At 38.2% G+C, this 21710-nt stretch overlaps 2 protein-coding genes across 3 annotated transcripts in view; one reads left to right on the top strand and one right to left on the bottom strand.

Moving 5' to 3' along the window:
* SESN1 (sestrin 1) overlaps positions 1 to 8039 on the bottom strand; it is a 113980-nt gene extending 105941 nt beyond the window's left edge. For both annotated transcript variants that reach the window (XM_068551320.1, XM_068551321.1), the window contains exon 1: positions 7761 to 8039. In XM_068551320.1, coding sequence (XP_068407421.1) covers positions 7761 to 8039 — 279 coding nt within the window. The remainder of the gene's footprint in view (positions 1 to 7760) is intronic.
* A 1392-nt stretch (positions 8040 to 9431) lies between these two features.
* The window catches only part of CEP57L1 (centrosomal protein 57 like 1), a 53963-nt gene continuing 41684 nt past the window's right edge, over positions 9432 to 21710 (top strand). The window contains exon 1 of the mRNA XM_068551431.1: positions 9432 to 9508. The gene's annotated coding sequence lies outside the window, so the exon portion shown is untranslated. The remainder of the gene's footprint in view (positions 9509 to 21710) is intronic.

The raw sequence follows: 21710 nt of genomic DNA, 5'->3' as shown, positions 1-21710 counted from the left end.
ATAAAATCTTGTCAATTTAAACAATTTTTAAGTTAAAACATTAATACTATTCATTTAATGAATATGTATATATGAAAGTTGATTTGGGTAATATAACTAACAAAACTCACATCATAAATTTTGTTTTCCTTTAGTATGGTTTAAAAGCTTAGGAAGTTGTTTGAAGGTAACTTTATAATATAAGTAATATTTTAGAAATTTATGAAGACCTTTCCCTTTTAAAATTAAAAATAGAGTAAGATTTAAAGAAGGCATAAAACTAAAAGTATCTCATTTTTCTAAGGTAATTCCATATTTCATTGCAATCTTATTAGATTTTTCTATAAGGAATTATAGAAAAGAGATAAGAACACGAGAAGACATAATTCTTGTGTTGCCAAATTTCACGAGTCTTTTTCATGTAAACTGAAACATGTCACAAATGATGACAGTCTACTAGCAGTATACAGGCTTTCAACAATAAAAATGCCTATTGCGAAAATCCAATAAATGGTCCTAACAGCTATCCTACAAAAACTCCCTAAGTATTTCCAGTGAAAAAGCATTCCTTTAAAAAACAAGCATCTTTTTTTTTTTGAGCAATAAAATATTTTTTTAACATCTTTATTGGAGTATAATATCTTTACAGTGTTGTGTTAGTTTCTGCTGTATAACAAAGTGAATCAGCTATATGTATACATATATCCCCATATCTCCTCCCTCTTGCATCTCCCTCCCACCCTCCCTATCCCACCCCTCTAGGTGGTCACTAAGCACCGAGCTGATCTCCCTGTGCTATGCTGCTGCTTCCCACTAGCTATCTGTTTTACATTTGGTAGTGTATATATGTCCATGCCACTCTCTCACTTCGTCCAGCTTACCCTTTCCCCTCCCTGTGTCCTCAAGTCCATTCTCTATGTCTGCGTCTTTATTCCTGTCCAGCCCCTAGGTTCTTCAGAACCATTTTTTTTTAAATTCCATATATGTGTTTAGCATACGGTATTTGTTTTTCTCTTTCTGACTTACTTCATTCTGTATGACAGACTCTAGGTCCATCCACCTCACTACAAATAACTCAATTTTGTAAAAAACAAGCATCTTTTGAAAGACTTTTTTTCTATAAACAAATGTCATTCATGGTAAATGTATCTTTACTGACATTAGTTTAACTTGGTGTAGTAACCAACAGGAAAAAAAGCAAAGCATAAAATAATGTTCCCATAGTGTGACTTAAACTTCCAGTCTGCCCATTGCCCCTAGTAATACCATCATCAAATATTCTGAAGAACCCTCAGATGCCCCTGAGTTTACTGTGCCAGCGTAACTGAAGTAGTAGGTCATATCATCAAGGTCAATTAAGGTCTTTCTCTCTTAATGTAATAAATGTGATCTACAAAAGCTGGGTCAAAGTAAATCCTATTTTCTATTGACTTCAATTAAAAAGTAAATATTTTATCATGGTGTGAAAAAAATAGACTGATTTGAGAAACTGTGACAAAGAAGAGATTATAATTGGTGGCGAGGCTTGCTTGGTGCTGATATACATCCAGCATAACTTTCATCCTTTTATGCAATTTAGTACTACCTTCCCTCCACCAGCATCTCCCCTGTCCTTCCACAAATTCTAAAATTTCCCCATGCCTCTGGTTCCTCCAGTACATGCTAATTTGCTACTCATAAACACTGTCTGTTTTTAGATATGAAATTATTTATGATTAAGACATAACACCAAATAGGGCCCCGTTGTTTCAAAGTTCTAAGTGATTAATAATCCTTCATCAAACCGAAGATTCTACAGCTACCTTCTGTCACATCAAAGTTTCAACAAATCCTTAAGTTGGCTGTTTATTATCTACTCAATTGGTTAAAAGATATCCTGCAAATTTCTAATGGCTTACAAAAGGAAAATAAATATAACCCTAAAACAAAGAGAACAGCACATCTATTTTCAAATTCTTTTACTCCAAGAATGATCTGTGTAGCACTTTAAGGGCACACAGTATTAAAAACAAGAAAATAATTCTAATTAAGCTAAACTATTGTTTTAGGGAGTCCTCCTGACATAAACAACGCATGACCTTAAATTGAAATCTAATAGGCAAGTGTTTAACATCCCATTTCCCTACAAAACACTACATCCCATTTATAAACAAAAATAATACTAGAAAAATATTTTAAAAATTGATCATTCTGGTTTTTTATTTGTTTGTTTCCATGCTAGAGACCATTTGGGGCACTGTAACAGGAATAAAACATTTGAAATCTGAAAACTTAAAAAAAAAGAGTATCCGTGTTAGTTTCAATCTTTCTTAAAAGTCGGAACAAAGGAAGAGGACACTGAGGGTAGATAGTGTAGATATGATTCATCCTGTAAGCCAGTGAGTAAAAAGAACATAGGCTCTCTACTTTGTTTTCAAACCATTTACAAAAAAAAAAAGTTAAAGATTTGCCTTCAATTTCTCTACATTCTTCTTCCAAAGAAGCCCTGACAACCTGAGGGTAAATAGTATTCTCCTCTGAGCTCAAAAGCAAAGAAAGAAAGTGGTCAAAGATAGGAATAAGAGGAAGCACTGAGGAGAGAAGCAAGCCAGGAGGCTTTCTGAGGGAAAGGGACTGAGTTCTCAGTGTATCAATAAAATAAGGAAGGCCAAAAAACAGTGGATATGGAAGAGAGAAGCTCAGTGTAAACACTGAACGAGGACTTTCATATTTGCTGTGATACCTAAGAGCCAGCAGTGAATGTTTGAGATGGACTATCTTAAATTTTTGTCTTTGACTAGACATGGCAGTAAAATAGAAATAAAAACAAAACAATCATCTTAAAAGGCCAAATCTGCTTCTAGAATGTTCCAAATCTGTTATATTTTATAGCATCATTATAAATTAGTTACATTTCCAACCTAATAGAATCTAAATTATAACTAGACTAAAGCAATATATTATCTAGTTAGATATGAGTTTTATTGGCAGCCTCTGACTAAACCTGTCTTCTGTCCCTCTTCTTCCTCACCAACAGAAATCTTTGTTCACATGATGGGGGCTCTCCTGGCTCTTAGGGGCTGAATGTGGATTAATCCAAACGAAAAATAGAAATGCCCAATTTCCTTGCCAGTTACTGGCTTAGTAAAGGGCATGTGACACTGGTCAACAGAAACTGAGAAGAAGTCTGCTGGAGGGTTTCTGGGGAAAGCTTTTCTTCCCTGATAGAGGTATGGGAAAAAACGCTTTTCCTCTTAGCTGCAAATGGTCAATGACTGCACATGGTGCCTGGAGAACAAAAAGATAAAAGGCAAAAAGGTAACGTAGTTCAGCTAATGAATCAATCTTTCAGGCTTGAAATGGCCTAACCTCCAGACTCATTATGCGAACAATAGGAGGTTTACTAACCTCTTATTGTTAAACCTACAAACTATATATTACCCAATGGATATCAACTAGATACTCCAACTGCAACTCTACAACTATAAATGTACACCATACCCAACAACTAAAGTTTCATTTCTCCCTGAGGGGTAACAATCACTTCACTAAATGAAAAGTCTCCTCCATCCCACTTAAGATAAATACTTCCTTACTTGGTCTAAGTTTTCTACCTTAAGCCAAGTTACTTTCAGATAGTGTTAATTGCTGACAGGCATATAAGAAAATTTGTTTTCCTTTGTCATGGTATAGAAATGAAAAGGATCAAATGACTACTCTTAGAAACGTACTTGGCTATTTTGGATACTCCTCATAATGTTTCGATGAATATACACATACTCACATTTTCCCCCTTAATTACATGTATCATAAAGACAACAGTCACCAGTGGACTATAATAGTATATTGGGCCACTCCATTCATTTGCTTAGGGAATCAAGCATATCCAAAAGGTATTATGGGTGTAAACAAACAAACAAACAAACAGCACAACTAAAACCTCCTGTGAGAACAGAAGACCTTCCTCTAAAACAGGGAACAAATCTAATTGATCTTCCAGTCCTGACTATAGTGCCTGGCACAGAATAGTTCTCAAAAATGTGTTGAACAGAGTTAAGTATGCTGACTTGAAATCAATAAATTGAGAACAGGAATACAAACAGAGAATGCTATCTCTCAATGTGCCAATTTTTTACATGTTTAGCCATTCTGAGTTGAATCCATCCTACCACCACCCTACCATCTCTCCCTGACCATACTCCTCTGAGCTGACCTATAGCAATTAAGGGCCCCTTCAGGAACAGCTGCAAGAATTGCAAATGCAGTTCAGCTTTTGCTGCTTACTAGTGAATAACAGAAGGCATTACGGAGCACTACATTATTTTGTTTCCCTTGTGAGGCTGGTGCTCGAGTGTGAGAAGTGAGGCTGCAGCGTTAAGTGGACGCCAGATGATGCTGGACATTAAGTAACATACTGAAGTTTAGATTCTATCCTAAAGGATTTTAGGGAGGAGAGAAACATGGTCAGCTTTTTATTTTAGATAAATAGCTCTGCAATTATGTGGAGGATGGATATAAAGGTGGTTGAGAAAAGTGAGAGATAACAATGTCAGGAGTAGAACAGTGGTGGCAGGGGCAGAAATCCTTTTAAGAGCTATTTCTAATCAGATTTATCATAGGCAACTTAATCTAAACATGCCTAAAACAGAACTCATCATTCCCCTAAAGTGACCCTCTACCACTCTTTTGTCTCCTGAAATGACTTAATTATTCACCAAGGAGTTCAAGCTAGAAACTTTAGAGCCATCCTTGATTTTATTTTCCTCATCTCCCATATCCAATTAAATATATACCCCATGGTTTCTAACTCCTAGCTATCTCCCAAATCTATTCACGTTTTTCCACTTTGCCCACTACATCTTACTCCACCATTTTTGCTTTGTACTAGTGAACAACCTCCTAACTGTTGCACATTCACTCTCGACCCCTGAAATCCATTCTTCAAATTGCTTCCAAAGTGATGCTTCTAATACACCATGTATCATGTCACCATCTTGCTCAACACCCCTCAGTGGCTTCCCATTGTTCCTAGGATAAAGTCTACAACTCCTAACATGGCCCACAAGATCCTCTGTTCTCTGGATCCTGCCTAGAAACAGAATTCCTAACTTTATGGGTGTTTCTTATGTGCTAGGCACTGTACTATGCTTTGTAAGCATTATTTCATTTTATTCTCATTGTGAGGCAGGAACTATTAGCACCATCCTCATTCTGCAGGTGAGAAAACTGAGTCAAGGAGAGATTATGTAATTTACCTAAGGCTGTAGAGTTCAGGTCTGACTCCAGAGCATGTACTTAAACTTTCACACTCTCCTCAAACTGTATGCTCCAACCACACTGCCTTACTTTCCACTCCTAAATTCACCTGCTCTCTCTTACCATGAGGCCTTCACACACACTATTCCCTATATATGGAATGTCCCCCTCACAAATCTCATTTTTGCCTGGATAATATCTATTCATTTCTGCTTAAATGCCATCTCTTCAGGGAAGTCTTCCTTTACTATCTAAAATTATATTGTTTATTTGTTTATGGTCTGTCTCCCTTCAGTAGAATGTCAAAATTGTTACCACTGATTCTCAGTTCTTAGAATGGCGTTCAGCAGGGGTTCAAGTAACAGTTGTTGAATGAAGGCATGAATGAATGATGTAGGGATGAAAACTCCCTAATCTAGTAACTTCATCTATTCAGACTAAGAAACAGTATTTATTTAGTAGCTTCCAGGTCCCAGTCAATACTCTTGAGAACCTGCAGCCCTCCTGGGGGAGACAGACACATAAACATGTGATTATAGCCCAATATAAGTAAAGTGCCTGTTAGAATTGTAGCTGGAATAATGTGCAATAGATGCAGAGATGAGAAAGAAGGCATAAATTGATGGGAAACCTTCACAGTAGAGATTCTTGAATCCTTTTGCAGGATGAATGAGTCTTGAAATACATATCACATAGTCCATGTATTTCTTTTATGAAAGGGGAGAGCAGCATCCATTACATATGGGGCACTTTACATCTCATTTATAATAATTTATATTATTTATTATAGTAATACACCTCTGTATTATTATTCCCATTTTATAGATGTGGAAATCCAAGCTTAAGAGAGGTCAAGTAAGTTAACTCGTTCAAGGGTATGCAGTATATTAATAAAGGAGGAGAACCTGAGCCCAGGTCTGACACCAGTACCACTATTACTTACCATTATGTTAGTCCTTTGACCCTGTACTCCCCAGAGCCTAATTACTTCTGTTTTCAATCTAACTCTTAACAAAATTGGTTATCTGGTTTCCCATTCTAATATAAAAAAAGTAGCAAAATAAAAGATTCAGGAAGAGACTGAAGTGAAGTATACCAACAGTAAGGGAAGGAACAGAAAGACTATAAAAATTGAACACACAAATTCAAACAAAATGGATCATACAGTCCTATATATACATTCCACCCTCAGCTGTACAACAGTATGTACTTGATGTGCATAATGATGACCCCATTATGAAAAAAACGGTTGTTGTAGTCACTACACTAAGAGATAGAGAAATAACTTTTGATGCTTAAAGAGGTAAACTTCAAGTACTAGAATAATTCCTCTCTAGTAACTCTGGATAAATATAAATTGTAACTATTGTTTCCACAGTGTTTGTGAGAAGAAATATCCCGAGATCTTAGAGTCTTCATTTTATACACATTATTATTTTTCTGTTGCTTTAAACTGAATTCAAACCAGAATAGAAAAACTGTTCATCTTAGCTTACATATATACCCAAGTAAATTATAAATTTAAAAAACTTCTCATACTATGACTTTGAACACATGTGGATTGAGTAATTTAGACTGATAAGCTTAAAGACCACTTCTGACAATTCTTAATATCTAAACATCTTTCCCTTAAAAAAAACCTTCTAATAAATCTTCTAATAAAACAAGATAAATTGAATATGTACAAACAGGAGGAAAACTATAACATCCTTTATCCTTTGCACTCACAACTTAAATAGGTATGCATGTAAAAAAGAAAAGAATCAAACAACTTAGGCAAACACAGAGAAAGCTAGTTAAGTAACTGACCATAACAGTCTACCATTCACTCAACCTGGATCCAATTTTTCAATCTGCAGATGTCAGCTCCTTTATAACATGGGCTTTTATTATTTTATATAATTCTTTCAGAAAAAAAAGGTTGCATTTAGGGAACAGATTCTCGGTTTTTTTGCTTTGTTTTTAAGAACAAGAGGAAATTGTTTCACCAGTTATCTCAAACAAGCTGACCAGGAAACATTTAATATCTTTATCAATTTAGAGGGTTTTAAACGTGAAACTTTCCACAGAGAACACTGTAGCAATGTGAAAAGCATACTGGCTACACTTTCCAACAACACATAAAAATGAATATAAGAAAAAGTAAGTATTTATTTGTAATTAACTGTAATTTTCACATATTTTGCCCAGGAGGAATGCATTTCTTTTTAAATTTTTTTTTATACAGCAGGTTTTTATTAGTTATCTATTTTATACATATTAGTGTATATATGTCAATCCCAATCTCTCAATGGAGGAATGATGCATTTCTGCTAAAACTCTCTAGAAAGACAATACTTGTTTAGTTGTAATTGAAAATTACTTTTACTTTAGTTCACCTTGTCCAATTTTAACCCCAAATTCAATGTTTTACAAAACAGTCTAAATTTAAGATGTTGAGTGGTTCAAATTATAACAACCTATTTGAAGCAAATACAAAGTGAATATCTGCAAGTAAAACTTCACATTACTAGATAAACAGTTGTACTTAAAATGCTATTTCTTACCTGGACGCTCTTCAGAATAAACTCACTTTTCTCTCTTACATCTTTAAAGGGACACCTCTTAGAAAGCATAAGCAGATGAGCAAGAAGCTTATTCAACCCATCCAAAGAAACAGCATTTGAAAGGCCGTCTGCTGGACGATAAGGTGTCTCTTTCACCAAACGAAGACACTCGGTTTTTCTCACAATGATCTGCCTAATGTTTTCCAGTGCTGTCTCTCTAGTAGTTGAATCTCTACTGCACAGTCCATCCCATCTCACTTCATTCTCTCCTTCAGCCATGACAACTGGAGTTTTTTCTTTGCTGTCTTCAGTTACCTTTCAGCATGTCCCCCAAAGCACTTTGCATTTTTAAAAACGAGAAATGTAAGAATAAAATCAGAGAACTCGAATCGTCATGAAAACATACGTCTGGGTGACATTTGGAGCCAGAAGTGACTTCGATCTACAAGATAGAGCTCGCCCTCTCCTTCTGCCCGGAGGGGCAGTCTTCTGGTCAGAGACTGGAAAAAAAAGTTGGAAAGTTGAAACCTTACAGCGCTGGCTTTGCTGGACAGGCAGTGTCGGGAAAGTGTTCTCCTCCGTCTCTCGGGGTCAGTGGATATCCTCACGTTGTGGAGCTGTCAAACCCGTACTCTGCCCAAAAAGGCTGGTAACAGCTGAACGCTCACCAGCCATTCGGTGTTTTTTGTCTGTGCAGCCACGGTGTTCTCTGGAGCGTTCCCACCCCGCCCCTCCTCCGGCACCAGTCCCCGCCTTCCGCAGCTCCTCCCTCACGGCCGGGCGCTGGCTGGGAAGGCTTGCAGAGCCCTGGCTTGCTGGCCCGGGCGGCCAGAGACCCTGGCGCTCCCGGGGGGGCGGCAGCCTCGTGCAGGCGCTGTCTCGGTGGCTGCGTTGGGGGAAAGCGTCTCCGGCCTGCCGGTTCCGGACTCCCCGGGCAGACGCCGCTTCTTTTCCAATCCTTGCGTCCTCGCCCACCGCCCGCCAGGCCAGACAGGCACAGGGCGGCCCCGCAATCCCCGAGCGCGGGACTGGGCCGCGAAGCTGGTGGAGCGGCTGGGCCCGCGGCGCAAAACCCGCCCCTTCGCCCAGCCCCATCGGTGGGGCTCGGCCCAGAGGGCGGGAGCGGGGAGGGAAGATGGGGTCCTCATCCCCAGCCCCTCCCCTTTCTCCGCCCGGCACAAACGAGGAGCCGCCCCCGCCCCTGCGCCCTGTTCCCCGCCCAAGCAGACGCGACCCGCGGAGGCAAAGCCTTTGGAAAAAACCCCGCCCTCCCACAGGCTACCTCCAGACCCCAAGTCCGCGCGCGGCCGCCAACCGCTACCGGCCGTTACGCTTGCGTGACGGCGGGCAGCGCGCATGCGCCTTAAAAAGCAGTTAATCTGCGTCGGGGGGCGTTTTCTGTGCTCTGAGGTTTGGATCCTTTGGCCTGAACAAGGGGAAAGGAAAATAAGGGACAGCTGAAGTACACAAGCACGGCAGAGAGTGTAGCACAGACGTACACCTGGAAGTTCTTGAATCTAAATTTAAGGTCAGCCTAAAAATAGAAACGGTCTCTTTACTACGCCAAACCCAGGTTTAAGAAGGCAGAGCGTACTCGCATTGACTTCTGGGAAGTATAGTTTTGGTGCCCCCGGCGCGTTCTGTTTGCGACAGAAACTACAGCCCCCGTGAGCCACTGCGGCGTTGCCTGTGGCGGCCTGCGAGCCAACGGTTAGCGTTGACGGAGATTGACTGAGAGCGTCGGTTTGGTGAGCACTGTGGGCTTGGTTTCCACTTTTCCTTTGACAGGATTTTTCCTTCCTTCATTTCCTCTGGGATTTTTAGAAACCAAGCCATCTAGGACTGTATGCTTAGTCCAGGGACTTTTGTTAGTAATCTACGTGGGAAGGACTAGTCCGGGTGCCCAATCCCGAGGGCGCGTTGAGGCGAGAATTTGGGAATGGTTGCTATCGTGAGGGTCGGAGGGTGCAGCATAAGGCCAGGCAAGGAGCATGATGTGGAAACGGGTGCTCCGCGCTGCTGCCTCTGCTTCCGCTCTCTCAAGTGGGCTCGCGCGGGATGGATTAGGTACCCCTGTGCAATTGCACCTTTGTTTGCCATTGCACAGGGGTGTGGTTTATTTGCTCAGTCAAATGTCACCCCAAGCCAGGCTTTCAAAGAGAGTTGTCAAATCCATTTTGTATGAGACTAAAGGAGAAAGAATCCCCGGTATTCCTAAATATGAATTTTTGCAGGCTTTAAGGATACCATATGAAAAAAGACATATAAAAATCTCCAAAATTTAGTATTTTTTAAAGATTAAATCATTTGTTTACAAATTACTGTTTGATTTTAAAAAGTCATTCCTCTTGAGGAAAGTCGACGTTTGAAGTGTTGTCAATGGACTGAAAACCAAATTAGATTTTAATCCTTCACGTTGCAGAATAGATGTGTTTCTTAAAACTTAGCCTTGTTAGGTACTAAGTATACAACAGTGGAAAAGACTGTTATCTAGTTAAACTAATGGTTAAACATACTACACAGTACACACATTAAACATACAGTACTATATCATTGGGATGGCTAGAAAGAAGATCACTTAACCCAGTCTTGGGAAGTCAGGGAATTCTTCATCTCAGGGAAAGAGGGCCAAAAGAACAGCATATGGTGAGGCCCTGAGTGAGAGAGAGAAGATAATTTCAGGAAACTGCAATAAGCCAAAATCATACATATTTTGAGAGGGATCGCTTTTTGTGTATTGATATACTTTGAAGCAGCAAAGAGAAAGGTACTGTGAATTTTCCAGATAGTTTCTGAAAGTCATCTATCCTTGAACAGATTTATAGTTCCGATGAATTGGTTTAATTTGGAAAGCCTTTGACATTCTAATGTTACTGGTTTAAATCAGAATTTTTAAAAAATGAGAACTTCTTATGAGTATGATTTCAAAAACCAAAAAAGCCATTCCTTTTGTTTCCTTTTTGAGGGGCTCATCCTCCTTTGTCCAGCCCACAAAGGGTAGGGTAGTTTCTTAAGTCCGAGTCTCCTTTTTGCTGTGTAATTGAATATGATCTCATTCATAGCCATGGTTTTGCCACCACCTATGACTCTTAAATGTATAGCTCCATCCAGCTTCACCTTTCAGCTTTCTTATATACATCTCCTTGATATTTCTTGGATATCTGAAAAGTACCTCAAACTCAACATGCCTAAAACCAAATGCATGGTTATCACCTGTGAATCTGATTGTTTTCCAGTGTTCCCTACTTCACTTTAGGGCACTACCATCCACTTATGATGAAAATTTGAAACCTAAGCATTATTATTATTTTTTTTAAATACATTTATTATTTTTGGCTGCGTTGGGTCTTCGTCGCTGCACGTGGGTTTTCTCTAGTTGCAGCGAGCGGGGGCTACTCTTTGTCGAGGTGCGCGGACTTCTCATTGCAGTGGCTTCTCTTGTTGCGGAGCACGGGCTCTAGGCGCGCGGGCTTCAGTAGTTGTGGTGCACGGGCTTAGTTGCTCTGCGGCATGTGGGATCTTCGTAGACCAGGGCTCGAACCCGTGTCTTTCTTAATGTCCTTCATACCTCTGTATCCAAATTATTATTAAGCCTTATCAATTTTATCTCCCAAATATCCCTCAAATCCATCCTTTTCCGTGCATCTACATAAGCACAGTCTTTTCTAAACTGCCATAATCTCTTGCCAAGACCATTGCAATAGTGATTATTCACTCTGGCCTTTCTCCATTAGTTCTCCACACGGTAGCCAGAATAACTGTTTCAAAATTCAGATTTCTCTTAAAACCATTTAGTGATGTCCTGCCTTAATCTTAAAGGCAAAATTTCTTTTTAAAGCCTAATGTCATTTGGTCCCTTTCCACCTTTCCAGCCTCACTTAGTGTACCAGTCTCCACCTATCTGTGCTTCAGCCATACAGATCTTTCTTCAGTCACTGGTTCTCATATTCCTTTTTATCCATTTGTTCACTCAACAAATATCTGTTGAGTGCCTACTATATAACAGGACATTGAGGTTATACTACTGAGCACAATGTACAAAAGTCCCTACTCTCATAATCTTACATTCTACTAAGGAGAGATAGACAATAAATATGTGACATGTATAGTAAATGAAGACAAATGCAGTGGAGAAAAATAAGAACCAACTCAGAAGGGGGATGGAGAGTGCCAGGTTTTGGGGGGCAAGGTTCACTTTTAAATAAGGTGGTCAGAGAAGACCTCATCAAGAAGGGGACATTTGAGGGGATCTGAAGTAGGAGGAGGAGTAAGTCATGCAGATGCCTGGAGGAAGAACGTTTCTGTGAAGAGAACAGCCAGTGCAAAGGCCTGTTAATTTGTCAAATTAAACATTTGACAAATAGCAGTGTGGCAGGAGAGGAGAATAACATGAGGTCACAGAGGATGGAGGTCATGTAGGTGATTGAAAGAACTTTGACTTTTTTGATTGAGATAGGAAGCCATTGGAAGGTTTTGAGCAGATGGGTTGCATGATCTGACTTTTTAAATTGATTGCTTCTTTTAAATTGCGTTGATCATGGACCATGGAGAAGCAAGCGTAGAAGCAGAGACACTAAATAGGAAGGTAAGGTAATAGTCCAGGTGAAAGATGGTAGTGGTAGTGGGCCAGGGTGATAGCAGTGGAGGCAGTGTGAAGAGGCCAGAGTCTGGGTATATTACGAAAGTATAGCCAACAGGTTTGCTGACAGATTGGATATGAGGTGTGAGAGTAAAAGAGTCAAAGATGATTACAAGTTTTTAGCTTGAGCAACTAGGAGGGAATTACCATTCAGTGTCATGAGAAAGTCTCCAGATTTGTGTGTTGGGGTAGCAGGGTAAATCAGGAGTTTAGTTTGGCCGTGTTACGTTTGAGATGCCTCTAAGACATTACAGTAGAGGTGTGGAGCAGGCAGTTCGATAAATGAGTCCAGAGATGAGGGTAAAGATCTGCCTATAGATAAAATTTTAAGTTTCACAGTAGTGTTTTGATAGTAGATAAACACTGAGAATAGCTGGTATCACAAAAAGAGACACTCCATGGAGTTTGGGTCGATTTGGATTTATCTGCAACTATGCAGGATTCGCCAGTGAACCGAGAGAAAAACCTAGAGTGTGGCGTCCTAGAAGCCAAGTGAAAGTGGTTGAGGAGGAAGGAATGCTAAGTTATGTTAAATGCCACTCTAGGTCAAGTGAGATGAGGATAGCTGATCACTGCATACAGTAACGTGGAGCTCATTAAGAATCTTGAGAGCAGTTTCAGTGCGGTAAAGGGTAGAAAAGCCAGAAGGGTGTTTTATTTGAGAGAATAGGAGAAGAGCTAGAGACAGTGAGTATGGTACTGTTTTCTTTATCCAGACTGTTCTAGCCTAGTCTTTGACTCCTGTTCCTGTAGATCTTAGCTGAAATATCACTTTCTGAGAGAAGTTTACCTGATCTGATTAAATGCCCCTATTGCATACTCTTATTGTGCTGTATACTTTACTTGCTAATAAGTTACAAATGTAGTTTTACGATTGTCGGTGTGATAATTTGACTTAAGTGTATCTGCTTCTAAAGCTTAAGCAGGCCAGAGCAGCAGCTGTGCCAATTTTTGCACATCATCTTCAGCTCCGAGTACAGTGTCTGACAGTTAGAATGAACTTAATAAATATTTGATGAAAGTATGAATGGAAGAAAAATGTAATGTCAATTTTCAAAGGTGTTGCATATTTACCTGTTGTTTACAAAAACACAAGATAATGGATGGAGGAGGGTATTTTATAATGAAAACATTTTAGAAAATTAGTCTTAAAAGAGAACAAAACTGGGACTTCCCTGGTGGTCCAGTGGGTAAAACTGCGCTCCCATACAGGTGGCCCGGGTTTGATCCCTTGTCAGAGAACTAGATCCCACATGCATGCCGCAACTAAGAGTCCTCATGCCGCAACTAAAAGATTCCCCCGTGCTGCAACTAAAGATCCCGCATGCCACAACTAAAGCTCCCGCATGCCACAACGAAGATCCTGTGTGCCTCAACTAAGACTTGGCACAGCCTAAATAAATAAATAATTAAAAAAAAAAAAAAAGACAACAAAACTTTTATTGCTAGTGAGTTGTAGTGCTCACCCTCATGAAATTGGATTTGCTGATATCTTTACCATGTTCCTGCATGTCTCATCCTGTTATAAGATAGTCGCGTATATTTACGTAGAGTATAAAGTAGAGGATATCCTCTACTTTATACTCTACGTAAATATACGCGACTATCCTCTACATTCATTTATGCTTTAAATGAATAGTGCTCTAGTCAAGGAAAAAGCTGACTGGCTGGTCTCCAACAAGAGGGCTTCACTATGAAATTCATTGATGAATTAACTGTAAGAAAAACAGGGCTGCTAAGTCTTGTGCACTTACAAACACAATCTTGCTACGTGCACCAGAGTTTGTGAGACACACACACACACACACACACTTGACTGATGAATTTATCAGGATGCCAGTTTATTGATATACTTTGAGATATTTGTCAAGTTGATAGCATACTGATTCTCTGACTAAGGGGTTTTCTGTGTAGGAAGATTATATGAGAAATCACCAGGTTGCTTAGGAGCTTGGAATCACAACAAAAGAAATTAAATGTATGTTGTGGTCACTTAATAGCATTAAGCTCTGAGAACCTCTACAGTAGAGCTTAAATTGCCTCCAGTTTTTGCCCCTCTGAGTTACTTTTTCTATTCCTGACAGCTCTTCTTTTTGATGAAAACATTCTGTCTTTAAATACGTTAAAACATTTATATTGTAACCTAGTCTCTGGTGTTAGATCCATTCTGTCTCTATAAGCTAACTTTGCATATATCTGCTCTGGTCCATTATGTACTGATTTATAGTTTAGCCTTCTGAAGGTAATATTATTTCTAAGTTTTTGTAGGCCCCACATATCATAGGGGTGTACATTGATTTATAAGCTCAACAATGAGGTCTGAGCTAGAGATGTATTATAACTATCAGCCTATTAGAGTATTTTGTTTTATTTTGCTTTTAACTTACCACGTTTGTGTGCTTACTGCGGTTCAGGCAGTTTGTTAAATGCTTTGCACTTATATTATTTGGCCCTTACATAGCTAAAAAAAAAAAAAAAAAATGCTAGAGTTGATCCAAAGCTTACTCTTAACCATTATGTTAGTGTTATACTATAACCATGGGAGCAAATACAGTTGGCTATGGTGAGGATGCAGAATAAGAGCCACGGTAGTCTGAAACTGACCAGAGAAGGAAGGGAATAACCAGGAAATGGGCAACCAGGGTTGAAAATTTCAAGAAGAAATGACTAGTCAATATGCAGAATGCTACCAACATGTCTAGAAGGCTAAAGTTACTGAATGGTTTGACAGTAAGTAGTCTCTGTTACCCTATAATATATGCGTCTGGCGTGTATTCCCATATTAATATTGAATTACTATGCTGTATTGAGATAAAGATTGATTGACTTGGGTTGGCCTAGGGTAAAACCATGCTGCTCCTTGAAGATAGGAGAGTCTCTCCTAAAGGGCTGGCATTTCTCTTGTTCACCTCTACCAAAAATGTAGGTTCCAGATCAGGAAATGACAACTTGGATAAAAGGATTTAAGTAAGTGGGGATAGGTAACTCTGGATCCTTCTGGGTTCTCTTTCCTAGGTTTAGTCTTTAAGGAGGGGATATGGTAAGCATGGATTCTTGGGTGGTGGGTGCTAGAATAGTGCTCACCAGTTGAGGGTAGATCAGGAACTATGATAGAACAGGGCCTAAAAGCCTCAGAGAGAAAATCCTAACTTTTAAGATTCACTGCTTGGTTACTTTTTTGGTGTCTGTGCTTTCTTCTCTTTTATTATCTTCTGGCTTTGGTAAATTCTTATTTAAATATTATAACTTTATCTTTGCTGTATCAAGATATATAAGGGAAAGAGTCATAATCATAGATCTAACAAGGCTCTAGCATTATAAGGGGAGCAGCACCCTTCTCCCAGTGAGGCCAGTGAGGAGGCACAGCGATAATGAGATCTCCAAGGGGAAAGTGAATATTAAGGACAAGAACTGGAGCTTGTAGATTTAACTCATAAGTTCCTCTTCTGCATATAGAGATTCTTCTTCCATTGTCAACCTCAGAGGATCTGAGTTTTATTTATTAAAGAAGGCAGTGCCATTTTCCTATCAGAAAATGACCTTTTCCAGTGCACTTACAGGGGAATGGAGGAATGAAAGCCTGATATTTGCATTCATTTGTCCAGTATTTATTGAAAACCTAATGTGGACAAGCTCTATGATTGGCACTAATTATACAGCAGCATAATTAAGAAGCTGCCATTAGGAACTGCCCTTAAGCATACAATCTGCATGGAATATAGACTGTTCTTTGAAGAAGTTTGGCTGAACAGGGAGGGATAGAGATAGGGTAGTAGCTGAAGGACTGTGTAAGTGATGATGAGAGAAGGGTGATGTTTAGCAGGTAGACTCAATGGGATTTAGTGACTGTTTGGATCATGGAGATAAAAAAAGGAAATGCCTGGGGGACTACTATCCAGATGGTAAAGAGTAACTCCTTCCATTAATCAGAGTAGGGAATATATTAGGAAGACCAGTCTTGGATGGAAAGATACTGAGTCCAGGTTTGCACATGTTAATCATCTTGTTTGAGGGACTTATGAGTCATTCAGGTGAACAATGACCAGTACTGCTTATGAACACCTTCTGTACATGAAACCCTAACTGTACTTTGTGATATGTAGCTATAGATTCAAATAGTGAGAAGAGCATGGATCTTGGAGTCACAGTATCTTGGATTTGAATCCCAACTTTACTTCTTATTGGCAGTGTGAATTTGGCCAGTTGTTTAACCTCACTAACTTTGAATGTGAGAGATGAAATAGCCTTAGTTTTCTTACCTGTAAAGGGAGAATAGTACCTGCCTTCCCAGGGCTGTTGTGAAGATTTAATGAGATAATGTAAAGTTTTAGATTAGCAATTGGCACTCAAGAAACAGTATCATAAATCACAGCAAGATCCTTTTTGACCCACCTCCTAGAGAAATGGAAATAAAAACAAAAATAAACAAATGGGAGCTAATAAAACTTAAAAGCTTTTGCACAGCAAAGGAAACCATAAACAAGATGAAAAGACAACCCTCAGAATGGGAGAAAATATTTGCAAATGAAGCAACTGGCAAAGGATTAATCTCCAAAATATACAAGCAGCTCATGCAGCTCAATATCAAAAAAACAAACAACCCAATCCAAAAATGGGCAGAAGACCTAAATAGACATTTTTCCAAAGAAGATATACAGTTTGCCAACAAACACATGAAAGGATGCTCAACACCACTAATCATTAGAGAAATGCAAATCAAAACTATAATGAGGTATCACCTCACACCAGTCAGAATGGCCATCATCAAAAAATCTAGAAACAATAAATGCTGAAGAGGGTGTGGAGAAAAGGGAACCCTCCTACACTGTTGGTGGGAATGTAAATTGATACAGCCACTATGGAGAAGAGTATGGCGGTTCCTTAAAAACCTGAAAATAGAACTACCATATGACCCAGCAATCCCACTACTGGGCATATACCCTGAGAAAACCATAATTCAAAAAGAGTCATGTACCACAATGTTCATTGCAGCTCTATTTACAATAGCCAGGACATGGAAGCAACCTAAGTGTCCATCGACAGATGAATGGGTAAAGAAGATGTGGCACATATATACAATGGAATATTACTCAGCCATAAAAAGAAACGAAATTGAGTTATTTGTAGTGAGGTGGATGAACCTAGATAGAATCTGTCGTACAAAGTGAAGTAAGTCAGAAAGAGAAAAACAAATACTGTATGTTAATACATATATATGGAATCTAAAAAACAAAATGGTTCTGAAGTACCTAGGGGGCAGGACAGGAATAAAGATGCACACGTAGAGAATGGACTTGAGGACACGGGGAGGGGGAAGGGTAAGCTGGGATGAAGTGAGAGAGTGGCATGGACATATATACACTACCAAATGTAAAATAGGTAGCTAGTGGGAAGCAGCCGCATAGCACAGGGAGATCAGCTGGGTGCTTTGTGACCACCTAGAGGGGTGGGATAGGGAGGGTGGGAGGGAGATGCAAGAGGGAAAGGATATGGGGATATAAGTATACATATAGCTGATTCACTTTGTTATACAGCAGAAACTAACACAACAATGTAAAGCAATTATACTCCAATAAAGATGTAATAAAAAATAAAAATGAAAGAAACAGTATCATCAAAATGATCATCTTTATGTAAAATAATACTTGTCCTTCAACTTGATTGATATTAATGAAATATTTATAAAGTGCTTTGTGGTTGAACTGAAAAGTGTTATTTTGTATAATGCTACTATTGTTGGCATTCTCTAAGATTTTATAATGAGATCCTTGAGTTATATTTCATTTTTCCCAAATTTACAACTTAGCTTTAATAATATTTTGCATTTTAAGCTTCTTAATTGGGGAAAGTTGCCATAAGTAAAAATATGGCAATTATGATTTTTTTTTTCATAAAACAGAAAAATGAGAGATTACTATATTTCTGAGCAAGGACTCCATGTCCAGCTTTGTTATAGAAATTTTTTAAAACAGCATATTTCATCTGTAACATATCTATATGATATAAAAAATGTAAAGAATGTATATTTCAAGAAAATATAATTACCAATCACATAAAATTTTATTTAATGTGATGCAGTTTTATACTGTTTAACTCAGAGCTCTTAATTTTATAATGTCTACCTTATTTTTCCAGCAGCAAATAAAGTAAATAGATATTATGGAATTTAGAAGAACTTCTCCAGGTCGGTAAAACTGAGTGGTTCTTTTTTTTATTGTTGAGTTGTAGGAGTTCTTTGTATATCTTGGACACAAGTTCTTTATCAGATATGTTTTTTGCAAATACTTTCTCCTAGTCTGTGGCTTGTCTTTTCATTCTCTTGCCAGTGTCTTTTGCAAAGCAAAAGTTTTAAATTTTAATAGAGGCAAACTTGTCAGTTTTTCTTTCATGGGTTGTGCTTTTGGTATCCTAAAAGTCATTGCCAAACTCAAGGTCACCTAGATTTTCTTCTGTGTTATCTTCTAGAAGTTTTATAGTTTTGTGTTTTATGTTACAGGTTTATGATCCGTTTTGAGTTAGGGTCTTTTTGGTGAAAGGTATCAGATCTGTGCCTAGATTCATTTATATGTTTATTAAGAAAGTTTCTCCTGGATCTGAAATTATTAATTACTTTGATCAATAATATTAAAAGGTGACAGAAACTTTAAAAAAACAAATAATATACTGAATATTCACAACTATATAAGTTTTGTTCTTCAAAACTGTTCCTTGAGCGAGAGGCTCGAAATCAGCCCAAAGATGGGACCAGGGAGAGCTTTATCTGAAACACATCAGGAGACTGGACTAACAGCTCCATTTTAGTGCGGCTCTACTGTTATCTATTGTTAACATGTGCAGTTGGCTGAGTGTTGTATGTGCAAATTGTTTGGGGAGACTTCCTACAATTAGGAATATTTTACTTCTATTAAAACACCCTGTTATTTGTTCACATTGCCATTTCTTTGCTATTTTGCCTAGTCATACAGGCTTGCAAAAATCCACCTGTGGTTTCTCTCCAATAGTTTCACTCTTTTATACTGTGAAACACTGAAGCCATCTGAACCTTAAATATCTCCCTATATTTTGACTGACTTCAATTTTGTTTTTAAAGGAAATTTTCCTAATTATCTACCATTTAGTAACATGAATAGGTTTGTCTTGAAATACTTGGTTTTTCTTACTTTGGCTTGTTGGAAAATAGTTTATCAACCAATTGTTTATTATATGTGTACCTTGGTGTTTATGTGTTGCCCAGATGAATCATAAAGGCTTTTAAATGTTGAATCTTTAGATTTTATTTTTAAGGTGTCTGTAACAAAATTGATTTGAATTATGTTCTTTTCAGCCTTAAAACACCTACTTTCTGAAACACTGTCATACATACTATTCTCAGAAAAGAATTCTTTTTCTTTTTTGTGTGTTATTTTGCTTCTATCTTTCAAGAATAAATGAATGAACCACTTAAATCAGATTTACTCTTTAATATTTTCTCCAGTTCCTCTGTCTTTGATGTTATCAGATTTACTATAATATGCTTTGAATGTCTAAATCTCCAGTATTTCTGGCATACTTTAATAGATTAAACAATTTACTGTTTTTAAAAAAAAATCTATATTCATTTTGCCCTTATTTAAATATTTGTGAGCCGACTCACTATATGTATATGTGTGTGTGTATGTATATGTACATACACAATTTATGACATGTACATATATATGTGTATGTGTATATATATATATATATACACACACACACATATATATATATATACACACACAATTTATGACAAATTTTATAGACCAATCTCACTGCTGGCTTCATTCTTTTTTTTCCTACTCTTGTTTTCCTTATCCACATATTTTATGTGAATATATACATATATAGAGGTAAGGTATTAAAATTTTGTGTCATTGTGTCATTTAAAAACTTTAAATATTTCAAACAAAAAGAAAAATAAGAATAATATAATAAAATCCTTTTGCCTACCTCTTGGAATGGATAAATCGTTAACATTTTGCTTCATTTGCTTGCTTGCTTCATTTATTTAATTATAAAATCTAATATTTTTATTGAAGTATAGTTGATATACAATGTTATATAAGTTACAGGTGTACAATATAATGATTCACAATTTTTAAAGGTTAAACTCCATTTATAACTATTACAAAATATTGGCTATATTCCCCATGTTGTACAATATATCCTTCTAGCTTTTTTTTTTTTTTTTTTTTTGGGCTGCATTGGGTCTTCGTTGCTGCGCACGGGCTTTCTCTAGTTGCAGCGAGCAGGGGCTACTCTTCGTTGCGGTGTGCGGGCTTCTTATTGTGGTGGCTTCTCTTGTAGCAGAGCATGGGCTCTAGGCATGCGGGCTTCAATAGTTGTGGCACGTGGGCTCAGCAGTGTGGCTTGCAGGCTCTAGAGTGCAGGCTCAGTAGTTGTGGCGCACGGGCTTAGTTGCTCCGTGGCATGTGGGATCTTCCTGGACCAGGGCTCGAACCAGTGTCCCCTGCATTGGCAGGTGGATTCTTAACCACTCCACCACCAGGGAAGTCCCTTTCTAGCTTATTTTATACATAATAACTTGTACCTCTTAATCCTCTATCCCTATATTGCCCCTCCCCCTTCCCTCTCCCCACTGGTGACCACTAGTTTGTTCTCTATATCTGTGAGTCTGTTTCTTTTTTCTTATATTCACTAGTTTGTTGTATTTTTTAGATTTCACATATAAGTGATATCATACAGTATATGTTTTTCTCTTGGGGTACATGTATCTTTTTGGATTAGTGTTTTTGTTTTTGTTTTCAGATATATACCCAGGAGTGGCATTGCTGGGTCATATGGTAGTTCTGTTTTTAGTTTTTTGAGACACGTCCATACCATTTTCCATAGTGGTTACACCAATTTACATTCCTATGAACAGTGTACAAGGGTTCCCTTTTCTCCACATCCTCACCAACACTTGTTTTTTGTGTTCTTTTTGATGATAGCCATTCTGACAGGTGTGAGGTGATATCTCATTGTGGTTTTGATTTGCATTTCCCTGATGATTAGTGATGCTGAGCATCTTCCTCTTTGGAAAAATGTCTGTTCATTTCTTCTGCCCATTTTTTAGTGGGGTTGTTTGTTTGATGTTGAGCTGTATGAGCTATTTATATATGTTGGATGTTAACCCCTTATTGGTCATATCATTTGCAAATATTTTCTCCCTTTCAGTAGGTTGTCTTTTTGTTTTGTCAGTGGTTTCCTTTGCTATGCAAAAGCTTTTAAGTTTAATTAGGTCCCAATGTTTATTTTTTGCTTTTATTTCCTTTGCTTTAGGAGACAGATCAGAA

This window comes from Eschrichtius robustus, chromosome 9 (genome assembly GCF_028021215.1).
Source record: "Eschrichtius robustus isolate mEscRob2 chromosome 9, mEscRob2.pri, whole genome shotgun sequence".
Taxonomy (NCBI): Eukaryota; Metazoa; Chordata; class Mammalia; order Artiodactyla; family Eschrichtiidae; genus Eschrichtius; species Eschrichtius robustus.
Note: the sequence above shows the minus strand (reverse complement) of the source record. Positions and strands in the feature narration are given on the sequence as shown.